The following is a 23,288-nucleotide window of genomic DNA, read 5'->3' as shown; positions in this document are numbered from 1 at the left end:
AAGAGGGGGGGGGGTGGTTTTTACCAGCGCCACTCAGCACAGTTCAATACTTACCACTCACAGCACACTCAATGAAATGTGTGATAAACCAAGACCTGACTCAAATAAAATAACGACTGAGACTCCACCCGTCCCCTGCCAGACAAGGCCTTAGCACCATGTGTTTTGCATAGTTCTTAGGACTTTTTGGAATCATTCATTAAGGAGACTTATTAGGATAGCTTGTCTGATGTATGGCCTGCATGGGAGATGGGCCTGGTCTGTTTATATGTAGAGAGGTTAAGGATGTCTCGTAGACATTTGCTCTTTACGTGCGAAACTGCCAAGAACTGCGGAAGGTATCAGGGCCTGCTCAAATCACGTCTTCCTGCCTTGAACTAGGTGACAGCTGGAAAGAACACGAGTTCCAGACGCCAAATCGAGGAGATGGCTCCGCCTCCACAGCCATCGATCTGGGCTGTTTGCCAACATAGGTACTGCCTATTATTGGTGGACAGCCGTCACGTGATTCATGGGAAAGCTCCAAGGGTGGAAACTTATGACAGTATGGAGGCTTCATAATAAACTCCCATGGTCTGCGCAGAGGGCTCTTGGACTTTGTTGCCTGATCGAGCTCACTCTCCTGCTGTGTCCTCGTTGGTGTGCCTGCTCATCCTCAGTACACCTCCTCTGAGCTTCAGTTCTGGACTGCTTAATGTGCTATAGCCCTGAAGCACATTACCCTTTTTCCTGGCTCCATGTGAATTTTCATGACTCTGTGTGGGTGGGCCCATAGCGGGGGTTGGTTTACTTTATTTGCTGTATTAAGTTTTGTGGATTGATAATGTCTGTTTATTTAGTCTGGGTTTGCGTGCAGTGTGTCATCCAATAAAATTATTTATTCCTAAGTCATGTGTAAATGTCTGGTTTTGGCCATCTTTCCCACGCCAACGATTCGGTTAATTGAAAACATCCTGGAGGGAAATAAATTAACCCGGGTAATCCCTTTGTTTAGCTAATCGAATGTGTTTCCGCAGAGCAGAGGCAGGTCACACTATCGCTGGTGATATGCCATCAAAATATTGCCTTAAGCCGGCTATCCACAATAAATATGAATGAATGATCGTTTTAAGGCCATTTTCCCGCTAGAGCGGGGGTTAGCCTTGCGGGCCCCATGACAATCATGGTACCCTGTTTGAGGCAATGTTTTTTTTTTATGGCTGGATGCCCTTCCTGACGCCAACCCTTAGTCGCCTCTTACGATGCGCAGGGATACGGTGTACCTATTCTAAATCGGGGTACACACCGGGAAAGCCAGCTATCCACAGGATAATAATAATTATTGGCATGTGCAGTTCCTGTCTAAAAACACGTCCAGGAGGAATTGCAGCTTAAAACAACATATATATATATGTGTATATATATATTATATTTATATATATATATATATATATATAATATATATATATATATATATATATATATATATATCTATCTAAATACATATATATCAATAAATATATATCAATAAATAAATACATAAATATATATATATATATATATATATATATATATATATATATATATATATATATATATATATATATATACTTATATATATGTATATATATACTTATATATATATATATACATATATATATATATATATATATATATATATATATATATATATATATATATATATATATATGTATATAAAACCTATATATATATATATATATGTATATATTATATACATATCTATATATACATATGTATATATATATATATATATATATATATATATATGTATATGTATATATTATATACATATCTATATATACATATGTATATATATATATATATATATATATATATATTGTATATATTATATACATATCTATATATACATATATATATATATATATATATATATATATGTATATATATATATGTATATATTATATGTATGTATTATATACATATCTATATATACATATCTATATATACATATATAATATATATATATATATATATATATATATATATATATATATATATATATATATATATATATATATATATATATATATATATATATACTGTATATATATATATATATATACAGATTTTTTGAATTGTGTGTCATAAATAAATGTGTCAGCCATTTGAGGTGGGGTGTGGAGGGTATATTGGCAATTCCTTTTCTGCATTTCTTGCTCGGCTGGGAGTGTGTGGGACAGAAAGAAGGAGGATGTGTGACAAGGCGACCCAGGTTGCCTTGAAAGGCTCATTTTGGATATGGAGTAAGTTTATGGAGGCACGTCGAACGGTGTAGGTTGGTGGTGTGTGGTTTTTTTTTTTGATTTTTTTTTTTTTTGTTACGATTATTATTTCTTATTTTGTGTATATGAGTGAGTGGGTGAGGGTGTGTGTTTTTGCATGACCTAATTTTTGCATGAGTTTGTGTTTTTGTATGTTGAGTGGTGTATGTTGTAAGAGTAGGTGGTTGGTTGGTGTTGTGTGTGTATGTATGTGTGTATGTGTGTGTATGGGTGTGTATGTGTGTGTATGAATGATTTGATGTGTTTTGTTGGTGAGTGGTGAAGGGTATAAAGGTGGGTGTTTGAGTGTTCCACCATGTTTGTTTGGTGCTGTGGATTCTGGATGTGGAGGTGTTGCTGTTGTAGTCTGCATTCGCACTGGCTGAGGGTGGGGGTATGTATGCATCTAGGTGTAGTTGCTGCATGTGGATGTGGATGTGCCCCTGCTGGCCTTGGCTGACCATATCGAGGTTGAAGGGCCGAAACGGGATGATGCTGAGGACCTCGACTGATGACCCGGTCAGTGTGGCACACTTGTGACCAGGTGTTTTGAACTTATATATATATATATATATATACATATACATATACAGTCGGGCCAAAAATATTGACACTCTTGCACTTTTTTCAAATGCACCATTTCTTCCAAAAATTGTTGAAATTAAAACATCTTTTGGTATCCACATATGTATTTATTTTGTGTGCAGTGGAACTAAACAACAAAGCTGAAAGAAATACAAAATCTTAGCTTATTCCACAAAGAAATCCTAAAATGGCCCGGACAATATTATTGGCACCTTTTAGAAGTTATTAGAAATAATTATATTTCAAGCAGGTGATTCTCCTTTACTTTGGAATTGACCTCACCTGTGGTGAATTGTAGGTGCCTGTGATATAAAAATCACTCATTCAACCAGTTTGGATGGAGAAAAGGACTCATTCTGCTGTTTTGTGTCACTGTGTGTATGGTAATGAGCATAGAGAAAATAAAGAAAACCAGTGAATTGTCTCAGTCTTGTCTCAGAATTGTCGGAATGTCTCAATAACGCAATGTTATCAAGAAGTTTAAGGCCCAAGGCACTGTAGCCAACCTCCCTGGACGGGGCCGCAAGAGAAATCTTGATCGAAGATTGCAGTGAAGGATTTTTTGAATGGTGTTGAAAGCACCTCAATCAACTGCCAAACAAATTCAACCTGACCTTCAGACACAAGATAGGGCAGTTTCAACTCAGACCATCTGTCGCCAACTTAATGAAAGGGGTTTCTATGGTAGGAGACCCAGGAGGACCCCACTGCTGAGAAAGCCCAATTGGAGTTTTCCAAAAAAAACGTGAAAAAGCCAAAATCCTTCTGGGAGAATGTCCTGCAGACAGATGAGACCAAATTTGAGCTTTTTGGAAAACACATCATCTCTATGTTTACGGAAAACAAAATGAAGCCTTCAAAGAAAAGAACACCTTCCATACAGTCAAATATTGAGGAGGTTCATTATTGTTTTGGGGTTGCTGTGCTGCCTCTGGCACTGGGTGCCTTGAATGTATGCATGGCATCATGAAATCAGATTACCAATGCATTTTGGAGCACAATTTTCAACCCAGTATCAGAAAGCTGGGTCTCCGTCGAAGGTCATGGGTCTTTCAGCAGGACAATGACTCCAAACCCACTTCAAAAAGCACCGAGGATTGGTTCAAGACAAAATGCTGGACTGTTCTGAAGTGGCCAGCAATGAGTCCAGATCTAAATCCCATTGAACACCTGTGGGGAGATCTGCAAACAGCAGTTGAAAGAAGGCACCCATCAAATCTGGGAGAACTGGAGCAGTTTGCACAAGAAGAGTGGGCCAAACTGCCAGTAGAGGTGTAGGAAGCTCATTCATGGCTATAGGAAGCGCTTGACTGCAGTTATTTTGTCCAAAGGCCGTGTTACCGAATATTAAGTCCAGGGTGTCAATAATTTTGTCAATCCCATTTCTTTTTATTTTCTGATTTAAAAGGACATATTAAGTTCTGAATAACTATGTGGAGTCGATCTGGATGCGGTTGGGAGTAACTAATTAGTATCTGTAATTTGGTGCTCCAACCTAATGAGCGAACGTCATGACATCGACTCCCTATAGTGAGTGGATACCAGAGATAATGTTACCGTGTGGCAGGCGGCGCTTATCACTCCCAGTAAGGTGCAGCAGTAGTTGTATGGGACACCTTACTGGCGATTCCCCACTGATGGTATGAAGTCGCATAATGACTGATGTGTGTGTGTATATATATATATATATCTATACGTACGTACATGCGCACACACACACACACACACACACACACACACACACACACACACACACACACACACACACACACACACACACACACACACACACTTATAGTACTAAGCCATTTTCCTGTTGCCAAATAGATCCTAACGATCACAACAGGATGTTCTTGCTCTACACAAACCATCCTACTTGTGACCCACAATAATGTCTGGAGAGGTATCCAGGACCATTGCTATTAAAAGAGTGGCAGGATCTGCTTTGTTCAGATTTTTTGAAAGTTCAGCCTAATTGAAAGTTCAGCCTGTACATTTATTATTCGGATGGTTTATTCTTATTTTAATACCTGTGCGAAGTTTTGTTCTCAGAATAAATGATAGAACACAGTGGAGTTATTCACATAGGGAAAGACAGAACATAGAAGCAGAGTGGCAAAGATGAAGAGGGTGACAAAGCACGAATGGTCAAACATTCAGCTCATTTTAGCGGAGAACATTTCCACAATTTATAAATGAGATCCAAAAATTAATTTGATATTAATTTCATCAAAAACAAAGTCGTTCTTTTTCCTTTGTCGAAATACCAGCCAATAACAAAAAAAGAGAATTAGGAAAACAGGTAAGAACAATAAGATAACCACATCAGAAAAAGGTAACCTTGCTCTTCCATGAGGCTCGATCTCGTAAAGAAAAAAAGAAGACATGTGGTGGGTGCACAGCACTGGTGCTAAATTAGATGGCCTAATTGAAAGTCCTCAGTCTGGTTGGAATTCTTTCCTTGAAAATGGGCACGTAAAGCAATGCGAATGCACAGAGCTCATTAAACTCAAGTCAACGTACAAAAAAACATGATAAACGTAAATATGTAGCGGAACACGTAGGGCGTGGGAGACAGGAATCGTTAGCTTATATACAGTGATGCAAGGATTAATAACACAAGTTCAATGGCAAATTCTCCCTAACAGCTCAGCAAACGAATCAAAGAGGAAAGCAGAAGATGTTACAGGCGGGACGAGGTTCGAGTGCTGTTGCTTTGTGGAAAATGTCACAAGCCGGAGCCAAACTAAATATCTTCCAAAGGCCCTTCAGCAAATAACACATTGTGCTGTTTCTCTCTTGTGTTTGCTTCACTGTAACCATCACCTGTCAAGCACATACAATAAGGATCTCCCGAAATAGCCGTGCAGCCAACCCCCTGCACAATTGCCAGAATTCATGAAAGGTTTATTTCATTTCAAGCTACTACTTCCCATGATATTTTCCTCGATTATTTAGAAACATTGTTAGTGAGATTAGCTCTCATCAGAGGGATTTTTGTAATACAAAAGCAGTGCTTCAAATGAAGGAATGAGTGAGCCGAATAAAGTACAAGAGTGAGTGAATTTCCTCAAAAGCGAAAGACCCGAAGACCAAATTAAACAAAGGAACCGAGAGTTTGGTTTTTCAAAATCTGTTTCCATTGATAACGATTATACAAAGAAAATGCAGCCAATTCATTGGGCTTTCTCAAGGATCAGCCTTCGCCCAGATAGGCCTGAACTGCTCCTTCTACAATCCCGAAGCCGTTCAAACTAAAATTGTCTCAAAATCCAATAAAAAGTAAAGGCAGTTTTGCTTCTTTACAAGATAATCTAATCAGACTTTATTTTTACCTTTTATATTTTTCGGGAAATAAGTCCAAATATAACGAATTTTCGATACGGCAACCAATGTACCCAATAAAACGACTCGTTCGCTGAACTAGGATGCTCATACATTTTACAGCAGGTAAGGCTCATTTTTTTTGAGTTACCAAAGCAAAATTATTTTCAAAACGCTCATTTATTCGTGCAATGATCATTCAATGTACCGGTCGAGCCGTTTGCCGCATCGACATCCCCCACACGGCAGGCTTCCGTGAGCGTGTCAAACAGGCTGCCGATTGGGTCCAGAGGGTGACCGACCCAACCTTCCATGTTGGCGACGCTCGTCATGGTGTCCTTCTGCAGCATGCAACCTGCAGCGAGAACAAGGGCTCAAGTAATGGTCAGGTGACACCAATCTCCACACCTGCCATCATTGCATCAATGCTTTGGGTGAAGCCAAGTGACAGAACCTCCAAGAGCCGATTGTTTCCCCTTGAAATGGGACTGTTAACCTTTGTAGTTATTCCTCTCATGTACGCATAATGAATGGCCACTTCCACTGTGCTAAGGTGCCTCATAAGACAGGCGACAGCTCTAATTAGGAATTTTAAAATGAGGGCACCAGCCAGTATCGTTACTCGGCAAGCAAAGCTCATGCCCAGCTCGCAAGGCTCAGAACCAACGTTTTGACCCCCTGAGCGGACGTCATCCGAGACTTCGAAATGAAGACCACTCAATGGTTGAAACATGCCAGGCTGCTATAGCAGGTGGTGCATTACTTTCCGAACATGGAACTATCGAACTACAACAAGATTTTAAATATAATTAGAAATGATTGTCATTATGTAAGGACATGATGCTTGGATGTATACATCCTCTAACCACATAATGCCATGAATCATATATTACATGATTTACCATGCTTAATATACAGAACCAGGCTTGTTTCATGTGGCCACCCCCATCTTGCTGAGCAAACCTGACCACTTAACACAGGATCATATTCCAGAAAGATAATTTTTAAAGCAGATTTACCCTCTTAGCATCATTGCATTGACCGAATTCAGCAAGGTGCTACCCCCTGAGCCTCCCCCAAAACAAAATGTCATGTGACATAGCATATTGGAGCATGCTGTCTTTCATAAGGGATGTTAAGTAAGCTGGCATTCCTACCTGCAAAAAACAGCTAAATAAATAATAATTATATTAACAGGATTATAAATAATTAAATCGATATATGTGGGAAAATTACACACCGAGACAAGGAATCAAACCTAGGTACCTGGGTTTGATCCCTGGTCTGGGCGTGTAATTTTCCCAAATATATCAATTTAATTAATTAAAAAATAAAAAACAACTAAAAAGGTTAATTAATTAATTAATTAATTTTAATTTAAAAAAATATCATTTTATGGCTATTGTGTAAAATTGCTCATTAAGCCTCACAAATGACCCTTTCTGGTTTACACATTATCCACCATGGCTGCCCGACGATGGGAGATCAGATCATCGGGTCAATGCAGGCGCTCATGTAAACCAAGTACAAAGTAAAGCAATTTTATAATGACATCAATTTCCGGTTACATAATATGGCCCTGCAACAATCCACTATGATTCAGCAAGGTGTGGTGCAGGAATCGATCTGCTGTAGAAGCTCGAATTACTGATATGAAGTGGCAAGTCAGTAATTACCAGAGAAGATTGACTGCAAAATTACGAATTGCATTTGATGCACTGCAGCTTTCTAAGTGGATTCTCTTATGAAGGGAGGAAGAGAATTGTTATGCCGTGCTTAAAGTGACATTCCGACATCCTCAACGAACCAGCTGTGGGTGTTGTCGGGAGATGTGGCCACCTTTTTAGTTCATCTGGCTTGGCTCCAAATATACCATTATCTTCTCGCCATAACCACTGCTCATTAGATTCCAAGCCCCTCGGCTATTGGGAAATTGCACTCATCCACGATCAAAATTTCACAACTCTTCACCAGAAAAGTTGGTCCATCATGTATGTAGCTTGTGGTAACGCGTGGTCAACAGCTTTGACCCCACTAGCCTGTAGGTTTATTTTACTCTTTGGAATCAAATCAACAGAACGGCTGCGAGAGGTGATTCTGTCGGAATGCAGACTCGATGGCTTAATGGTTATTAGAGTATCCGCTCTGAGTCTGGAAGGGCAGCGGTTTGAACCCTGGCCGAGTCATACCAATGACCACAACATGTTACAATGTGCTGCTTCCTTGCTTTACGCTCGGCATTTGAAAAAGGAGAGAGAACCGACAAACAACCTCCAGGTCCCACTCCACCCTCCAGGTCTTTAAAACAGCTGTTCACCACCATCTCTTATCTTCCCCCATCCAAAACCTTGATCTTTTCTACCCCCGCTAATTTCACCCCAATTCCACTTTTTTGAAATACCAACTTCTGTCCTGGAAGTCCTTGGTGTCCTTGTGTTTTATACTTCTCTCACCCCCCCCCCCCCCCTTCCCACGCATCCTCCCCCCAAGCCCTCTCCCTCCCACACATCTCCCTGCTCTCAAATGTTGTGTGCTCTCAAGTGTTTGTGTGCTTCCCCTTCTCTCCCCATCTTGTCTTCCGCTCCCTCTTTTTATATATTTTGTTTGTCTGGTTGATTTGTTTGTGAAGTAAATGTTAGCTCTTTCATGAGCCTCGATTCAGTATACAAAAAAAATAAAAAAATAAAATAAACAACCATATGTTGGCAACCATTGCCCAGGCATGATGGGCCTAATGGCCTCCTCATGCGTCAATGTTCCTTGAATGGAACTCGTTTATTTATTTCTTTATTTAATGACACGTGAACGTTTGTCCGACAACATACCTCTATGCTTTGCTGGAGTTATATTGACATCACATCTATTACAGCATTGCACAAACAAGAAGGATCAAAGTGATGTATGATAGTCGTACCCTGGCTTCTGTTTCGCTCCAAACCAACCGACACTCAGGTTGTTCAAGATTTTAACGGATGATATTATTGAAGTCTGCTTTGAGAATGCCTCTTCCTTCGTAAGCAGCATTTATTTGAGTGCTTGATCCCAAATTGCTCTGATGGCGTTAGGTCAACCGTGAACTGTGAATTGGTTCAACGTGTACGTCAGGTAAGGCTAGGTGTTTTCCAAACATTTTCAGTCACGCGGTGATTTTACAGAGAGACTAGATTAGCTTCCAGATGATTCAAATACAAATCTGTAAAAGTACCTTGGCTGGATTTTAACCCACAACCAGTCTAGTGTCTCGTTAGGAATAATACACTGACCAAACTACAATGACTTCTTTAATCCTATACCCTCTTATAGGGTTGGCCAGAGAGGAGATTTGGCTCGTCCTTTTTTTTTTCTTTTTTTTTTTCTGGTGTTTGTGCTTGATGTTGTTTAAATAAACATCGAGGCTCGTGAAAGAGCTAACATTAATTACTAAAAAAAAAAAACCCCAATAAAAAGGGGAGCGGTAGACAAGATGGGGAGAGAGGGGGAAGCACACAAGCACAACATTTGAGAGCAGGGACATCGAGAGATCTGTGGGAGGGAGAGGGCTTGGGGGGAGGTGGCATGGGAAGGGGGTGGGGGGAGGGGGGGTGGGAGAACTATAAAACACATGGACACTGCAAGGACTTCCAGGAAAGAAGTTGGTATTTCAAAAAAGTGGATCTGGGGTGAATTAGCGGGGGTAGAAAAGATCAAGGTTTTGGATGGGGGAAGATAAGAGATGGTGGTAAACAGCTGTTTTTAAAGACATGGAGGGAGGAGTGGGATTGAAGGGAGTGAGGGAGTTTGTTCCAGAGGCGGGAGTAAAGAGGAATGAAAGAGTGAAGGTGAAAACAAATGACGATGAAAGAGAGTGAGTGAAGGTGAAATGAAGAGGTGAAAGAGTGAAGGTTTACGAACCGATTGGCTAGACCTGCTGTTCAAATGATGGTGATTGGGCCAGGAATTTGTAATTTTGCCAGGGCCTAGCAATAACACACCTACTCTTCATGAAAGATAAATAACTTTCCAAGTACTGTATATATTCAGGTCAGAATCAAACCCTGACTAGACAGCTCAAAAGTAATTCTGCGCTACCACTACACCATTTATCCAACAATAAGCTACCGCACACCAGTGCTAATATTTATGTTCTTCGTGTAGGTTTATGAAGACAATAACTCCTGAAAAAAAATCACTCCATGTCACGACCATCACCTAGACATAACTAATCAAAAATCGATGTGCACAACTTTTAGCCGAATGGATTCAGATTGCCAGAGTGTGCTAGATCCTTGCTAATCTCGTTTTGCCACACTTAATTGCTACGATTCCACACCTTTCTTTTGCTGTCGGTAATTCTCATACTGCTGCTCCTGTTGGAAACGCAAGGTAAGGCCAACAGCGATAGCCAACCGCAGGGCCTCCTGCATGTATCCGTGGGAGCGCAGGGCATCAACACGGGCGCAGGCGGTCGGGACGTACTCTGAAAAACAGGACAGGAAATGACTTAAATCTGTCTGCCCTTAAATGCATTCAGATTCGACATGTACTACAACTTAATACACAAGATTGGGGTCACAAGAACAAGAACTTGAAATTGATTCCATGGCGCCAGAGATTGAACCCCTAACCAGACAGATCAGTGGTGAGCAGCGTCCAACTGAGTATCTTCCATCCGAGTCTTTCTTCGTCACCACTCGAGCTGCTCTCATTCTCAATTTATATCCCTCCCTGGGATTTTCACACCACTTATGTTACCAACAACTCTGTCAAACCAACAACTGCTTTTCCTAACTTTATTTTATTTCCACTATTTGGATGTTTACATCAAAATGTTTTCTGCCTGGAAACTCAAAACAAAAGATTACTGTATTCTCCATAATTTCAAATAGAATATCCCATTGAACCAACCTTCTTCCACACTTCTTCAACCTTCTTCCTCTTCAATCCCTCTCCTCCCTCCAGATCTTTAAAACAGCTGTTCACCACCATCTCTTATCTTCCCCCATCCAAAACCTTGATCTTTTCTACCACCGTTGAAACACCCCAAATCCGCCTCTTTAAATCCCCAACTTCTTTCTTGAAATTCCTCGTAGTGTTCATTTGCTTTATACCATGTACCCCTCCTCTCCCTTCCACAGATCTACCGACGTCCTTGTTCTCTTCTGTTGTTGTGCTTGTGTGCTTCCCTCTCTCTCCCCCTCTTGTCTCCCGCTCCCTTCATTACATGTTTTATGTGTCTGCGCATGTTTTCATGTTCAATGTGTTAGCTCTTACACGAGCCTCGATTCTGTATACAAAATAAATAAATAAATAATAATAAGAATAAAAAACCTTGTCAGAGTTTCTCGAGCCCTCATGTACTGATGGACAGAAAAAAAATTGGAAAATAAAAAAAAGGTCGCTCTCATCTTACCGTGCCAGAGCGGCCGACCCCAGGCGTCGAAGCTCGGGCAGCTGGCATTGCCGCGAGGCATGTTGACGCGACAACGGGGGCTGTCATAGTCCCCAGTGATGATTCCCAGCAGATGTGCATCCTTCCAGCTCAGTTTGCTCGCTTCGATGGCCCGGGTGAACACCGTGCGGCGAGTTCGAGCCGTCGCATCTGTTGGCATGTGGGACGATAGGAAAAACCCAAAATGTTTACCGTTCCGAGTAAAATTATCAACAAGACGGAGAAGTCACATGAACAATCGGCAATGGAAAGCTCGATGAAGGGAGTGGGTGGGGTTGAAATCAAGAAACATTTGGTGAATTATAAATTAATAATCACGCTAGTACCACAATGGACAATTTATGAATGCGTTCGTTTGCCAAATCACAAGTGGCTTTTTAAAGTTAGGTGGCCGGTTAATTTCCTGATCAAAGCAGGAACGACAAGTTCAACCCAAGTAAGGTTCAACAAAACGAGTTCTCTACAGGAAAACTTCAGCTTTCCTTTTTTTCCTATTCCATCTCAAAGCACGATTCAAATGCAGGGCAATCGTAAAACTGGACATACAGAGCAGGCCATTTATCCATTTCCACTTTTGAACCCCTGTAATTCTGTTGCTAAGAAAAAAAATGGAACAGAATTTTGTCCACTTCAAAAATCAATAAAAAAAATTTACCACACAAACTTAAAATATGTTCCGATATCCTGTAAATATTTTGTTCGATTTCGTTTGTTAGCAACAGAATGACAGGGGTTCAAATCCGGGAATACAGTATATAAATGGCCCATTCTCTATAATAGTGGTGGCCTAGTAGGAAAGAAACTGAACTGGCACACAAAATGCTGGGGGTTCAAATCTGGCTGAAGGTGACAGTTTATAGAATACGTATTGTCAGGATTCTGGAACCACCTTTGGAGGCCATTTTTCCCAACAGAGCGGGGATTGGCCTCTTTTTGGCACCGTGGTCCCCTTTTTGAAGCAATGTTTCATGGCCGGATGCCCTTCCTGCCGCCAACCGTGTTAGTGGCCTCTTGCGACAAACAGGGAATTACCAGTGAACTGGTACTCAATTTGCCGACCTCGGAAGGATGACAGACTGAGTCAACCAGCACTCAACCACCCTGGTGTTAATTCAGCGATCGACCGGGATTCAAACCCAGGATCCTGGGATCCCAAGCCGGCACCCGAACCGCTAAGCCAACACCAGGCTGTATTCTCGGCATTCTGGGAAGCAAGTTAATCTCGGAATTACCATACTGCTGTCTGAGTGCTAAACAAAAACCCAGCTGGCTCATTAATGACCCTCAGTTGTGAGGGGGCATAATCTGCCTCATCTGGTCTACACCTTGTGGTTGGTGCTCAATGCCCCCAGGGCAACCTGGGCCTGGCATGAAAAATGCAACCTATGAAAAATCTGCGAAAGACTAAGATCTCCGTAGATGGTAAAAATAAAAAATATATCAAAAGAGACTACAACAGGGTAGACATTTCACATTTCATAACACCGAGCCTTGGTCGAGCGAACATTGTGGATTCAAATTATCTTGTACTCTGATGACGCAGTAAACATCCAAGAACATCGAACAAAAGGCTCTTCCGTTCTAAGCAGATTGAGTGACTTCATGAAAGTGCAACCTCAGAGTGCATTGTACCATCCCTTTGAAATGTTATGTGCAACCCAGCATCTAACAGAGCGTACAGGTAATGATTGTCCGTAACCTTTCAGATGGTAAATGCTTCCCACCTGTTCCATCACACATTTTATTTGAGCAACTCAATAGGGAGTCCTTTCTTGCAGGTGCATCAATTACCGCTCCTGTGGTTGGAGGGAGGCAGTCGTATGGAGTACAGGTCCATGCCCGGGTATCCATCCTCCATCGGACACGTATCGACTTCACCCCATTTCACCAAGAGGTGCGTCCAGTGGCTTTTCTCGGACGGACGGCAGTGCGGGTTTAAAACCACGCATATCCACAGCATACCTGCACCAACACGTGGAAACATCCGCACCGCTTGTTCAGTGTACCGATCTCGCGTAATCGCGTGTGCCCATTTTGGAAAAGCCGGGCTCACAGAAATCCTGGAGTAAGCAACGTCAAATTACGTTCTGCAACGTGAAATACCGCAATATATAGAAGTGAAAAATATGTTTACCTGATGCAGGTAATTTACCCCAAGTAAGCCTGCTTATTGTCTCCCACTTGAGCACTTAACTTGTGATGCTGGGATACATATTGTGTTGATTTGTCTACTATTGTCCTTGTCTTTCATATAAAATTGCATTGATGTCTCCTAACATCCTTTTCCTTTCATGTCATGAACATACAAGATCCTCCATGAATCTTCGCCACTCTAGATTTCAAAACAAAGGTTGCACTTCCACCGCTTCCCCCCCCCACCCCCCTTCACGTTCCTCCTCCCTGCAAGCCCTCTCCCTCCCACATATCTCCCGATGTCCCTGTTCTCTACTGTTGTGCTTGTGTGCTTCCCCCATCTTGTCTCCTGCTCCCTTTATCATATGTTTTATGCGTCAGTTTGTCTTTTTGTGATTAATGTTAGTTCTTACACGAGCCTCGATCTTGTATACAAAAAAAAACAAAAAAAACAAAAAAGAAACGTTGCAACTTTTCTGGTGTTAAGGGAAAGATTGTGGATATGTAAGCGGCTCAGACTCATTGATGCATCCGGATATCATTTCGGGGAAAACAGAGCAAGACATCAACTCAAGGCCAAATTGCAGATCTCATATGAAGAGCATTTCAAACATTCTCACGGATAATGAAGTTCTAGTGTCGGATTATTTGAGATACCATCAAACGCGTTGTACCTGCCGCAAGATCGAGGACTGAAAATTATTGAACACATATCAATGGGAATGAAACACCTTTTGATAGGGGAATGTACTGTTTGTCTTCGCATCGATTATGTTGAAAACGCTGAACTATCCTTAAGGGTGGACAGTAAGCGAATGAAGCATGCGAACAGTTACCTACGAATCGATTAACATCCTCTTGAATGAACAGGAACGTTTCAACTTATCACGTATCGATGAGCTAAGGTCAAAATATCGAATGTGCTTTTGCAATTTTTTCACGTGATCTGGCTTTTGTCACGTGATCAATTTTGGCCTTGAAACGTAGTGTGCGGTTAGCTTTTCTCAACATGTACCTTTCGTTATTTCAGACACATATTTGAGGCCATATATTTATTACATACACAAATATGGCAGAACTTCTGCCTCTCCCCCATATGCTCCATGTATGCCTGTTCCCTCACCCTTATTCCAATCCTCTCCAAACATTTAATTTCCCTTCTCTCATTTCTCTCAATTTTGTTTACATGGAGTTTAGGCACAAGGAAGAGCGAGGTGATGTAGAGTAGAAGTTCACCATTGAAAATGGGGCATTGGGGGAAGCTTGACGATGCACCAAAGGGATCGTCTGCCTCGCTACCAGTGGACCAGATCACTCTCCTATCATCTGCCCTTTTCTTGATTAATTTATTCCATTTAACCTTCTCCACCTATCACCAACTGTGCAATCAATAGACAGATGTAAAAAATGAGAAAATAAATGGAAATGCCACAATATGCACCTGTGAGGTTATGACATCCAGTGTTTTGTATTCCTTTGAAAAGGAATCTTTGTGAAAAAGAAAACCCAATTGGCTCAGCCAGTTGGCAGATAGATAAATAAATAAATAAAATCTGAAATTTCAGATTAGTAAAGGTGAAAAGGGATTATGTGAGCCTTTGGGAAAATAAACTGCGCCCCTCGTCCACCACCCTATCCATCCGACCACCACAAATAATAATTAATTGTCATAGAAAATAAATCTTAAAGATAGACAAGTCAGGAGATGACGATGGTTCATGAGCGAGCGGTATTCAATGACAAAGGACGGACTATAACTGAAACAGGCCCGAACAGGCCAGGCCCGGAAATGTCAAAACGAAGGTTACTGACCTTGAAATGAGATAGAAAATAATGTAAAATCAGTTATGAGGTTAGTTAGCTACACAATACCGAAAATTCGGTGAAAAATGAAATGGAAAATAAATAAATAAATAAATAAAATGAAAAACAAAATGAAAAATTGAGCTCTGTGGGGCTAGACACATGACATTGGCCTAACCAAATATCGAAACCCCTCTCAGATTCCACCAACTCCCTCGGAGAAGATGTAGCTTGAACTCGATTACCCCCTAAAAAGACATCTTTTTCGGACGTGGGCTCCGCCCACAATGGACGCAACACGCCCACTCTAGGCAGGACACAACTAGATCATGATATCAACCTCCCACCCAAGTTTCATCAAGATCGGATGATATCATCGGGTAGTTATGCTGCGGACAGACACACACACACACACACACACACACACACACACACACACAACGAATATAGTGGTCACTTGATAACTCGTGAACTAATATTTGGAAATCTTCATATTTCATCTTGGATCCAGCAAGGCGTAGGTATGACCATGTCCATGGAGACCCGTTGACAAAACAATCATCAATTTGTTACGTTCCTTATGGGGTCCCCAAAAAGAGCTGCTCACAAATGATTTGTAAATAACTCCATCATTGTCATCCTCACACTGTGAACTGCTTCAGTATTTACAATGTTTCACCACATATGCTTCATTCAGTTAAATCAACATACGATGGTTGCCCAAAGCGTACTCTGGTGAATTTGGTGTTTGAGTACCCTTGTGCAGTGTGGCCCGAAAGTCGCTTTACCCCTCCTATGTATTCCTCGGACCCCCCTCTCTTCCCTTCCGCCATCCAGGAATTCAGTGGTGTAAGGAGAATGAAGGCGTGCGTCCAGATACAATGACTGATTAATTTATTGTAAGTACTGCACAATAAAACCTGAATATTAAGAGAGTTTAAGAACGAATGTTTTGCTGGGGAGGAGTAAAGCCACTTTCAGGCCGCCATGTACATTGTCAACTTCGGTCATTACTTTAATAATTCACCAAATGTCTATCTGTCTGTCTGTTCCCAGGTACCGCAAAAACGGCTGAACCGATCGCAACGAAATTTTGGGTGGGTAATCCTGGGACCCCCTGGAGTAAAATAGGCGACATTGTTTTTCCAAATTTTTTTCCCAATTTTCCAGTTTTTCCGAACACAATGGAATAATATTTACCGATATGAACAGTGATGTGGCTTTTATTGAAATTCTACAAATACTGTTTAGATTTTGATGATTTGCGTTTGATATGATTCAACGGATGTTTATACAAATCGTTTAAAATAAAAAAAAGCCTTCAATTTCTGATATTTTGCCTTTTCATTTGGGCTTCCCAATTGAAGCTCCGTTCGTAGGGCGGGTACCGTTGCTAGTTACTTTAATCCAATGTTACCATCAGCATCCCAGCCATCCCGACAGACCGGTTGATCCTTGAATGTTTTGACATGTGATACCGGGCCAATCAGGTATGGATCACAATGCACTCCTTGTCCCAAAAGCCACCTGCACAACTTCGCCAGCCCCTGTTCTCAGGCACATGGAGTCGGCCTCAGGTGCTGGAAAATTTCAAAGCTGGGAGGAAAGTTGTTTTCATGACAAATCCTGCGAGTCCCTCACTCAGACTCATCAAACACGATTCCCTAATTGCTGCATTCAAGCTAAAATGCAACTTCGTCAAACTGAAAAAGACTTTCACTTTGTTAACAATATTGTGAAAAGTTGATGCACAATTGGAAAGTGAATAAGCCTTTTGGTGGGAATGGAAAGATAGCTTGGAGGGAATGCACTCGTCCCCGACTTGTCTGGGTTCGAATGTTGACCAGACTATAAACTGCCATCCTGGTGCTGCATTGTATCAGAGAATATGTTCTCCTTCAGAGGAGATATGAAGACGGCTCCCCTCACATCCTCAACCCATACTAACATGTACTTGTGAACATTGAAGCTCCCATTGTACTTTTTGAATAGAGTAGGCCATAAAGTACCAACACATAGCTAAAACACTAGACTTTACTAGCAAGATGAATTCTTCATTGTAAACAATTTAAATATTTATATGCAATAATTTTCTTTTTTTTTGTACAATTTATTTCACAAAAACGTTTGGGATAAAATAGTTTATCAGTATCACATACTAAGAGATTTCAAAAAACAAGCATGACTATGGTATGGTACTCAAGTACAATGAAGGGCTGGCAGGATGGCTTGGAGGTACGCACACTTGCCTTTGAGCTGTCTCGCCTGGGTTTGAATCCCGACCCAGCCATAAACTCTCATCCCGGTGTTTTACCCCATTCATCAATGTGTGGGTCCGTCCTTTGGATGGACATTAAACTGGGCGTCCTGTCTGCCAGCATTATTTGGTGGACGTTTAAGATCCAACGGTGTCCTTCTTAAAGGGTAGCGAGGTTTCGCTGGCAACCTGAACAAAGCCCAAATTCCTCCTTTAACCGACAGAGGGCGCTGCATCAGTGGCACAGATGCACCCCAACAAGTTATGCTACCCTCAGCCACGTGGTGCATATGAAAGAAGAAGAAGTGGAATAAAGAACGAGTCTTGCAGGTGAAGGCTCGATCTGCGTTGGTGAACAGGTGGCACGATGAATGGAATCAACAGGAAGTTAGTAACTTGTACCTCAACCAACGTTCTCTTGATTCTATCTGTAAACAATTACTTTGTCAAACACTGATAGCCAACTCCACCTTAGGTTGGTAGTCCGCCTCCTGCGGTTTGGCACCTTCTGTCATGTTCACAGAAACTAATTACTCATTCATGGTATCTATTACAAACTATTATATAATAGATTTATGATGTTTTGGGAAATTTTACTGCGATTATTGGAATTTTGTGCAATTTTCACAGATTGACGACATGGGATCGATCATCCATTAGCTGGGATCCTAGCTTCAGTTAAGCTGACCTGACCTGTCTGTTACTCGTTTGTATTAGAGTACTAACTAGAGAGTTCATACAACACCTTACCCCATGCAGCGTTCAAGTTTATAATTATATTGCAATAAAATAATGATTTTAAAGGTTGTATAAAAATTATTTTGGAAGTTTAGCGCCATTGATGCAGTCTTATACACCAACTTACATAACATGTCCAAGTACTGAAAAACTGGAGGTTTTTGGAAATACAAAGAAGGCGATTTGTGTTCTACAGTGTTCAAGTGTATAATAAAATTTAAACAAAATAAGGATTGTAAAAGTCGTCTAAAAAAATTAATTACAGAATTTTATCACTATTGACGCAGTGGCTGTTACACCACCCTATCTAACACGTTACATTATGTTATTCGTGCCTGGTGTTTGTGTCCTTTATGATGTCCTTAAAAACAGTACGTTTTCTGTTTGGAATAATTTTCAATTCTGTTTGATGGCCAGACAGGTAGACGGAGTAAAAAAAATATTGTACCCATGGCCAAAGGAAGCGGTTCAGTTTGGCATTTTAAATATGAAATCAGCAAAGCTGAGAAATGACGAAACCCATTAGAATTACTGTTTAGAATCCTTTTGTATTGCCCTTTAGAATTACCCTTTAGAAACCTTTAGAATTACCCTTTAGAACCCACTAAAATCACCTTTTAGAACCCTATATAATTAAACACGTTGGGTTAAAAAGGTTCTTCTTCATATTTGATGGAAGGATGGACATAGCCAAATATTGAAGCCGCTTCACCGCTGACAAAATTATCTCACGTGTGTGTGTGTGTGTGTGTGTGTGTGTGTGTGTGTGCGCGAGATAGGGACAAATTCAGAGCCAAAGTACTACTAATCTACAGGTTTGATTTCCTATTCATGTTCCAAATTGTGTTCAAAATATAACATTTAATTGAAATTAAGTTGCTCCTCAATCATAAACTAACGTTTGTAGACGGACAGACAGGAGTGAACCAATTGTTTAATCCTGCTTTTCACTTCGTGTGCATGGGGTAAACATGTCTTGCAAATTCAACCCCAAAATGGAAACATTGGGGAAATATAAATTGTGGATGTTATTTCTCTCTCGATTACATTTTGTTTTATACTTTGTTAATGGAACTCTGCTTTACCTCTCCATTTATTTTTGACTTCCTGTGCTCATTTCGTTGTCTTAAGCATGCAGGATTCAGTTCAGTCCAACATGTGCCAGGTATTTAATTTATTGATTTCTCGATACAAAATCGTGGCTCATGGAAGAGGGAGGTGACAATGTGACAGAGGGCAACACACTAACGATGGAGGATGGAGGGGAGGAGAGGCAGTGGGACAACACAGAGCCAACAAATTGATAAATAAACAGGAGAAGAATGAACAGGGAAGGACAACATTCATAAGTAGATGGGAGGAGATAGGGAGAGGGTTAATGAGGATATAAAAGTTCATGGGTAAGACTAGAGGATGAACTGCGATGGCAGCACACTGCACACTGCTTGAATCACTATAAGGAAGAGTGGGGTCTAATAGACTGAGGAGGAGGTTCCAAAAGCAGGAAAAGCGAGGAGCAAAGGAATACTCTCCTAAAAGAGAGGAGCAAAGGAATACTCTCCAAAAAGAGAGGAGCAAAGGAGTCAGTAGTTCAACTGGAATGTGTTACGGATTCGTCACTTCCATCATTGTGGTTTTCATCCACTGTAAGCATTTTTGGTTCCATGTACTATTATTGTTATCGTTTAAGTGAAATGGAGATAACTGTTTTCAAAAGGTAAAAAATTAGTATTTTAAAAGAAACCAGAAACCGGATCGGGGGGAACCGGAAGAAGAAGAAGAGCAAGAAAAAAGCGGCGCAAGTGAGGTCGGGAAGAAAGGCCAAGCTGCTTTGAGGTCTCGAGGAGACGCTGGCGAATGGGGGTCACGAGCGAACTTTGGGTTTCCTGGGAAAGGGATTCCTGTGACAGAGTTGTGATCGCTGTGACAGATAAGCCTGCGTGACAGGTTTTGCGGTTGATTCCGAAGAGAATCGTTGTTGGAGTGCAGGTACGCCTCCAGTACGGGCCCGTCGGCCATTTTGCATTGCTCCCGCCATTTCGCATCGCTCCAGCCTTTTCACCTCGCTCCAGCCATTTCACCGCACCCAGCCGTTAGCCTGGTTTGCGTGTGTAACGTGGATTTCGATTGGGAATTTGTGGTTCTCCGTTTGGGAGCCGTTGAACATTCATACCCGAAGGTGTGTTTCCCAGTCGCCTTTTGAGGTTTTTAGTCGAACATAGTCGCCAGTCACCTTTCCCAGTCGCGCCTCTTTGGCAGCGTGACTGTCAGCCGAACTGGATTCTGGTCTCAATGCGACATTTTTCTTGCGATCACCGGAGCATGGATCGACTTTGGCTTGGTGCCGGGACAGAGACTTTGGGAATGTTCTTTTCGCTCACTTGGAGCACAGTGAGTTATATTGTAAGAAACTGATGGCACCATCATAGGAATGATATAATATTTGTTGTACAATTGATTAATATTGTTCTTGTGCTGTTATTCTTGTGTGACCTTAATACAATACTTGTGTTTTTGGTAACAATTGGTGTGGTTTCACCATTGGTCATTGACACAGAATAACACATCTTTCTGCCGTGACTCCTTTCGGGGCTCGGAGGTACACCGTGACCGGGGTTTGGGGAGGAGCACGTAACAAATGTCATAGTTTTACAAGGAAGGGCTTCGATATGTTTCAAGCAGCGTACATGGGAAGTGCTCTTAGGTTGACTTATTCCATATAGGGGTATAAAAACCTGTTAAAACATTTGATTAAAAAATGATATTGAAATATGCTTGGCAATGCCATCCATACATCAAACTCCACCCAAAAAATATTTGATGAAGCATATATATGCTTGAGTTTCACGTCGTTTAATCAAAATTTCTAATACTTTAACCTGCAAAATAATACAAGCAGAAACGTAAATTTTGCCTATCTAACATGTGCCATATCTCTATCCAAAAACTAGGACATATGACTCCTACTACTACTACTACTATTACTACTACTTTCTTTAATGGCCCAAATTATTCCCACCTTGTCTTCTGGGGGTCGGCCGGAAAAAGGTTTTGGGCCAAGTCCTTCACGAACTGGTTGTCTAAGCCCGACGTTCAACTGAAAGTGATTTGGACAGGAATTTGTAATTAGTTCAGGGTGCCGGCGATAGCTTGCCTACTCTACGTGAAAGACACCATGATCTAGCTTTAACATCTACCAACTAATGCTAGCCAGACGGGATACCCAAAGCTACATTTCCAAGCAGGCCTCCAAAGCCAGTCGCCGACTAGGCATCCTCCATCATGCAAAGTCCTTCCTTGGCACTACTGACCTCTCACCACATACAAAGCTTTCATCCGCAGCTTGATGGAGTACTGCTCTCCCCTCTGGGCTGGGGCACCTGCCTCACACCTAGCTCGGCTTCAAGCTGCAGAAACCAAAGCTTTCAGAATCATTAGTATCTCCCGCGATGAAGCTGATTCTGAGGATCATTCACTCTCTCACCGCAGGCAGGTTGGTGGTCTTTCTGCCTTCTACAGATGCCTCACCAACCTTGCACCCCTTGTTTTATCTTTGCTCTTCAACCCCCCCCCCCCCCCCAACCCCTCCAATATTTCTGCAGGACGCACAAGGTCTGCAAGCTACCCTCTTCCGGTGAAAATTCCAAAATCAAGACTCTCTGCTCACCCTCACTCTTTCATTCCTCTTTTCCCCACCTCTGAAACAAACTTCCACACTCCCCTCAATCCCATTCTTCTCTCCAGGTCTTTAAAATAACTGTTCACTACAATCTCATATCTTCCCTCATCCAAAACCATAATCTTTTCTATCCCCGTTAATCCACCCACAACCCACCGCCTTCAAATTCCCCGTTTTATTTCCTGAAAGTTCCTGTAATGTCCATCTTGTTTATCCCATGTACCCCGCCCAGCCTTCTCCCTTCCACAGATCTCCTGATGTCCCTGTTCCTTATACTGTTGTCTGTCTCTGTCTCTGTCTCTGTCTCTGTCTCTGTCTCTCTCTCTCTCTCTCTCTCTCTCTCTCTCTCTCTCTCTCTCTCTCTCTCTCTCTCTCTCTCTCTCTCTCTCTCTCTCTCTCTCTCTCTCTCTCTCTCTCTCTCTCTCTCTCTCTCTCTCTCTCTCTCTCTCTCTCTCTCTCTCTCTCTCTCTCTCGCGTTTCCTGCTTCCTTTGTTGCATGTTATAAGTGTTAGCTCTTAGCCTCGACTTTAACGGTTTAATGTCCATCTGGGACACCCAGCTTAATAAACGAGCATTTCACAAACAATGATGAAGAGCGTGCATCTTCCTACCTGCCTCACAACCAAGTTACATATCTCTGCCTATTCTCAATACATCAAGGCATTTATCCAATTTATTTTAGGAACAGATAAATTATCCTTCCTCCCACTACTCTTCCCCTCAAGCTGTTCAACATATCAAAAACTCTGCAAGTTAAAATAAACCCCCATCTGATGTTAATTTTACTTTGCCTTTGTATTTCCAAGCAGTCACCCCTTGTCCTATTCCCAAACTAGGCCCTAAATCCAATGCCCTGTACTTAGTCTGTCAACCACTTTAATGTCATAAATACCGTACCTCTTATAAACACACATACTATTCTCTCTTTAGTGTAAGCAGCCCTATATTTTGTTAATTTTTTTTCCCCATAAATAATTCCAGGTAATCAGTGATCTACAAAGAGCACAACTTGGCATCTTCCGCTGAAATTATTGGAAA

General features: G+C 41.4%; 1 protein-coding gene and 1 long non-coding RNA gene across 3 annotated transcripts in view; one reads left to right on the top strand and one right to left on the bottom strand.

Moving 5' to 3' along the window:
- Nucleotides 1-23,288, bottom strand: part of LOC137425193 (zinc finger SWIM domain-containing protein 5) — a 237,436-nt gene that overhangs the window by 65,283 nt on the left and 148,865 nt on the right. For both annotated transcript variants that reach the window (XM_068113368.2, XM_068113377.2), the window contains exons 5-8: nucleotides 13,432-13,602; nucleotides 11,602-11,790; nucleotides 10,522-10,668; nucleotides 6,421-6,567 (exon numbers count right to left, since the gene is read on the bottom strand). In XM_068113368.2, the coding sequence (XP_067969469.1) occupies nucleotides 6,421-6,567; nucleotides 10,522-10,668; nucleotides 11,602-11,790; nucleotides 13,432-13,602 (654 nt within the window). The remainder of the gene's footprint in view (nucleotides 1-6,420; nucleotides 6,568-10,521; nucleotides 10,669-11,601; nucleotides 11,791-13,431; nucleotides 13,603-23,288) is intronic.
- LOC137425202 (uncharacterized) lies at nucleotides 13,459-16,710 on the top strand. Its single transcript, XR_010984073.1, has 3 exons — nucleotides 13,459-13,534; nucleotides 16,414-16,475; nucleotides 16,633-16,710. It is a non-coding gene; the product is annotated as an uncharacterized LOC137425202 (long non-coding RNA).

The sequence above is a fragment of the Myxine glutinosa genome, chromosome 1, assembly GCF_964187855.1.
Source record: "Myxine glutinosa chromosome 1, kmMyxGlut1.1, whole genome shotgun sequence".
NCBI classification, from domain to species: Eukaryota; Metazoa; Chordata; class Myxini; order Myxiniformes; family Myxinidae; genus Myxine; species Myxine glutinosa.
The sequence above is the reverse complement of the archived record's forward strand: the minus strand, read 5'-3'. Positions and strand labels throughout refer to the sequence as shown.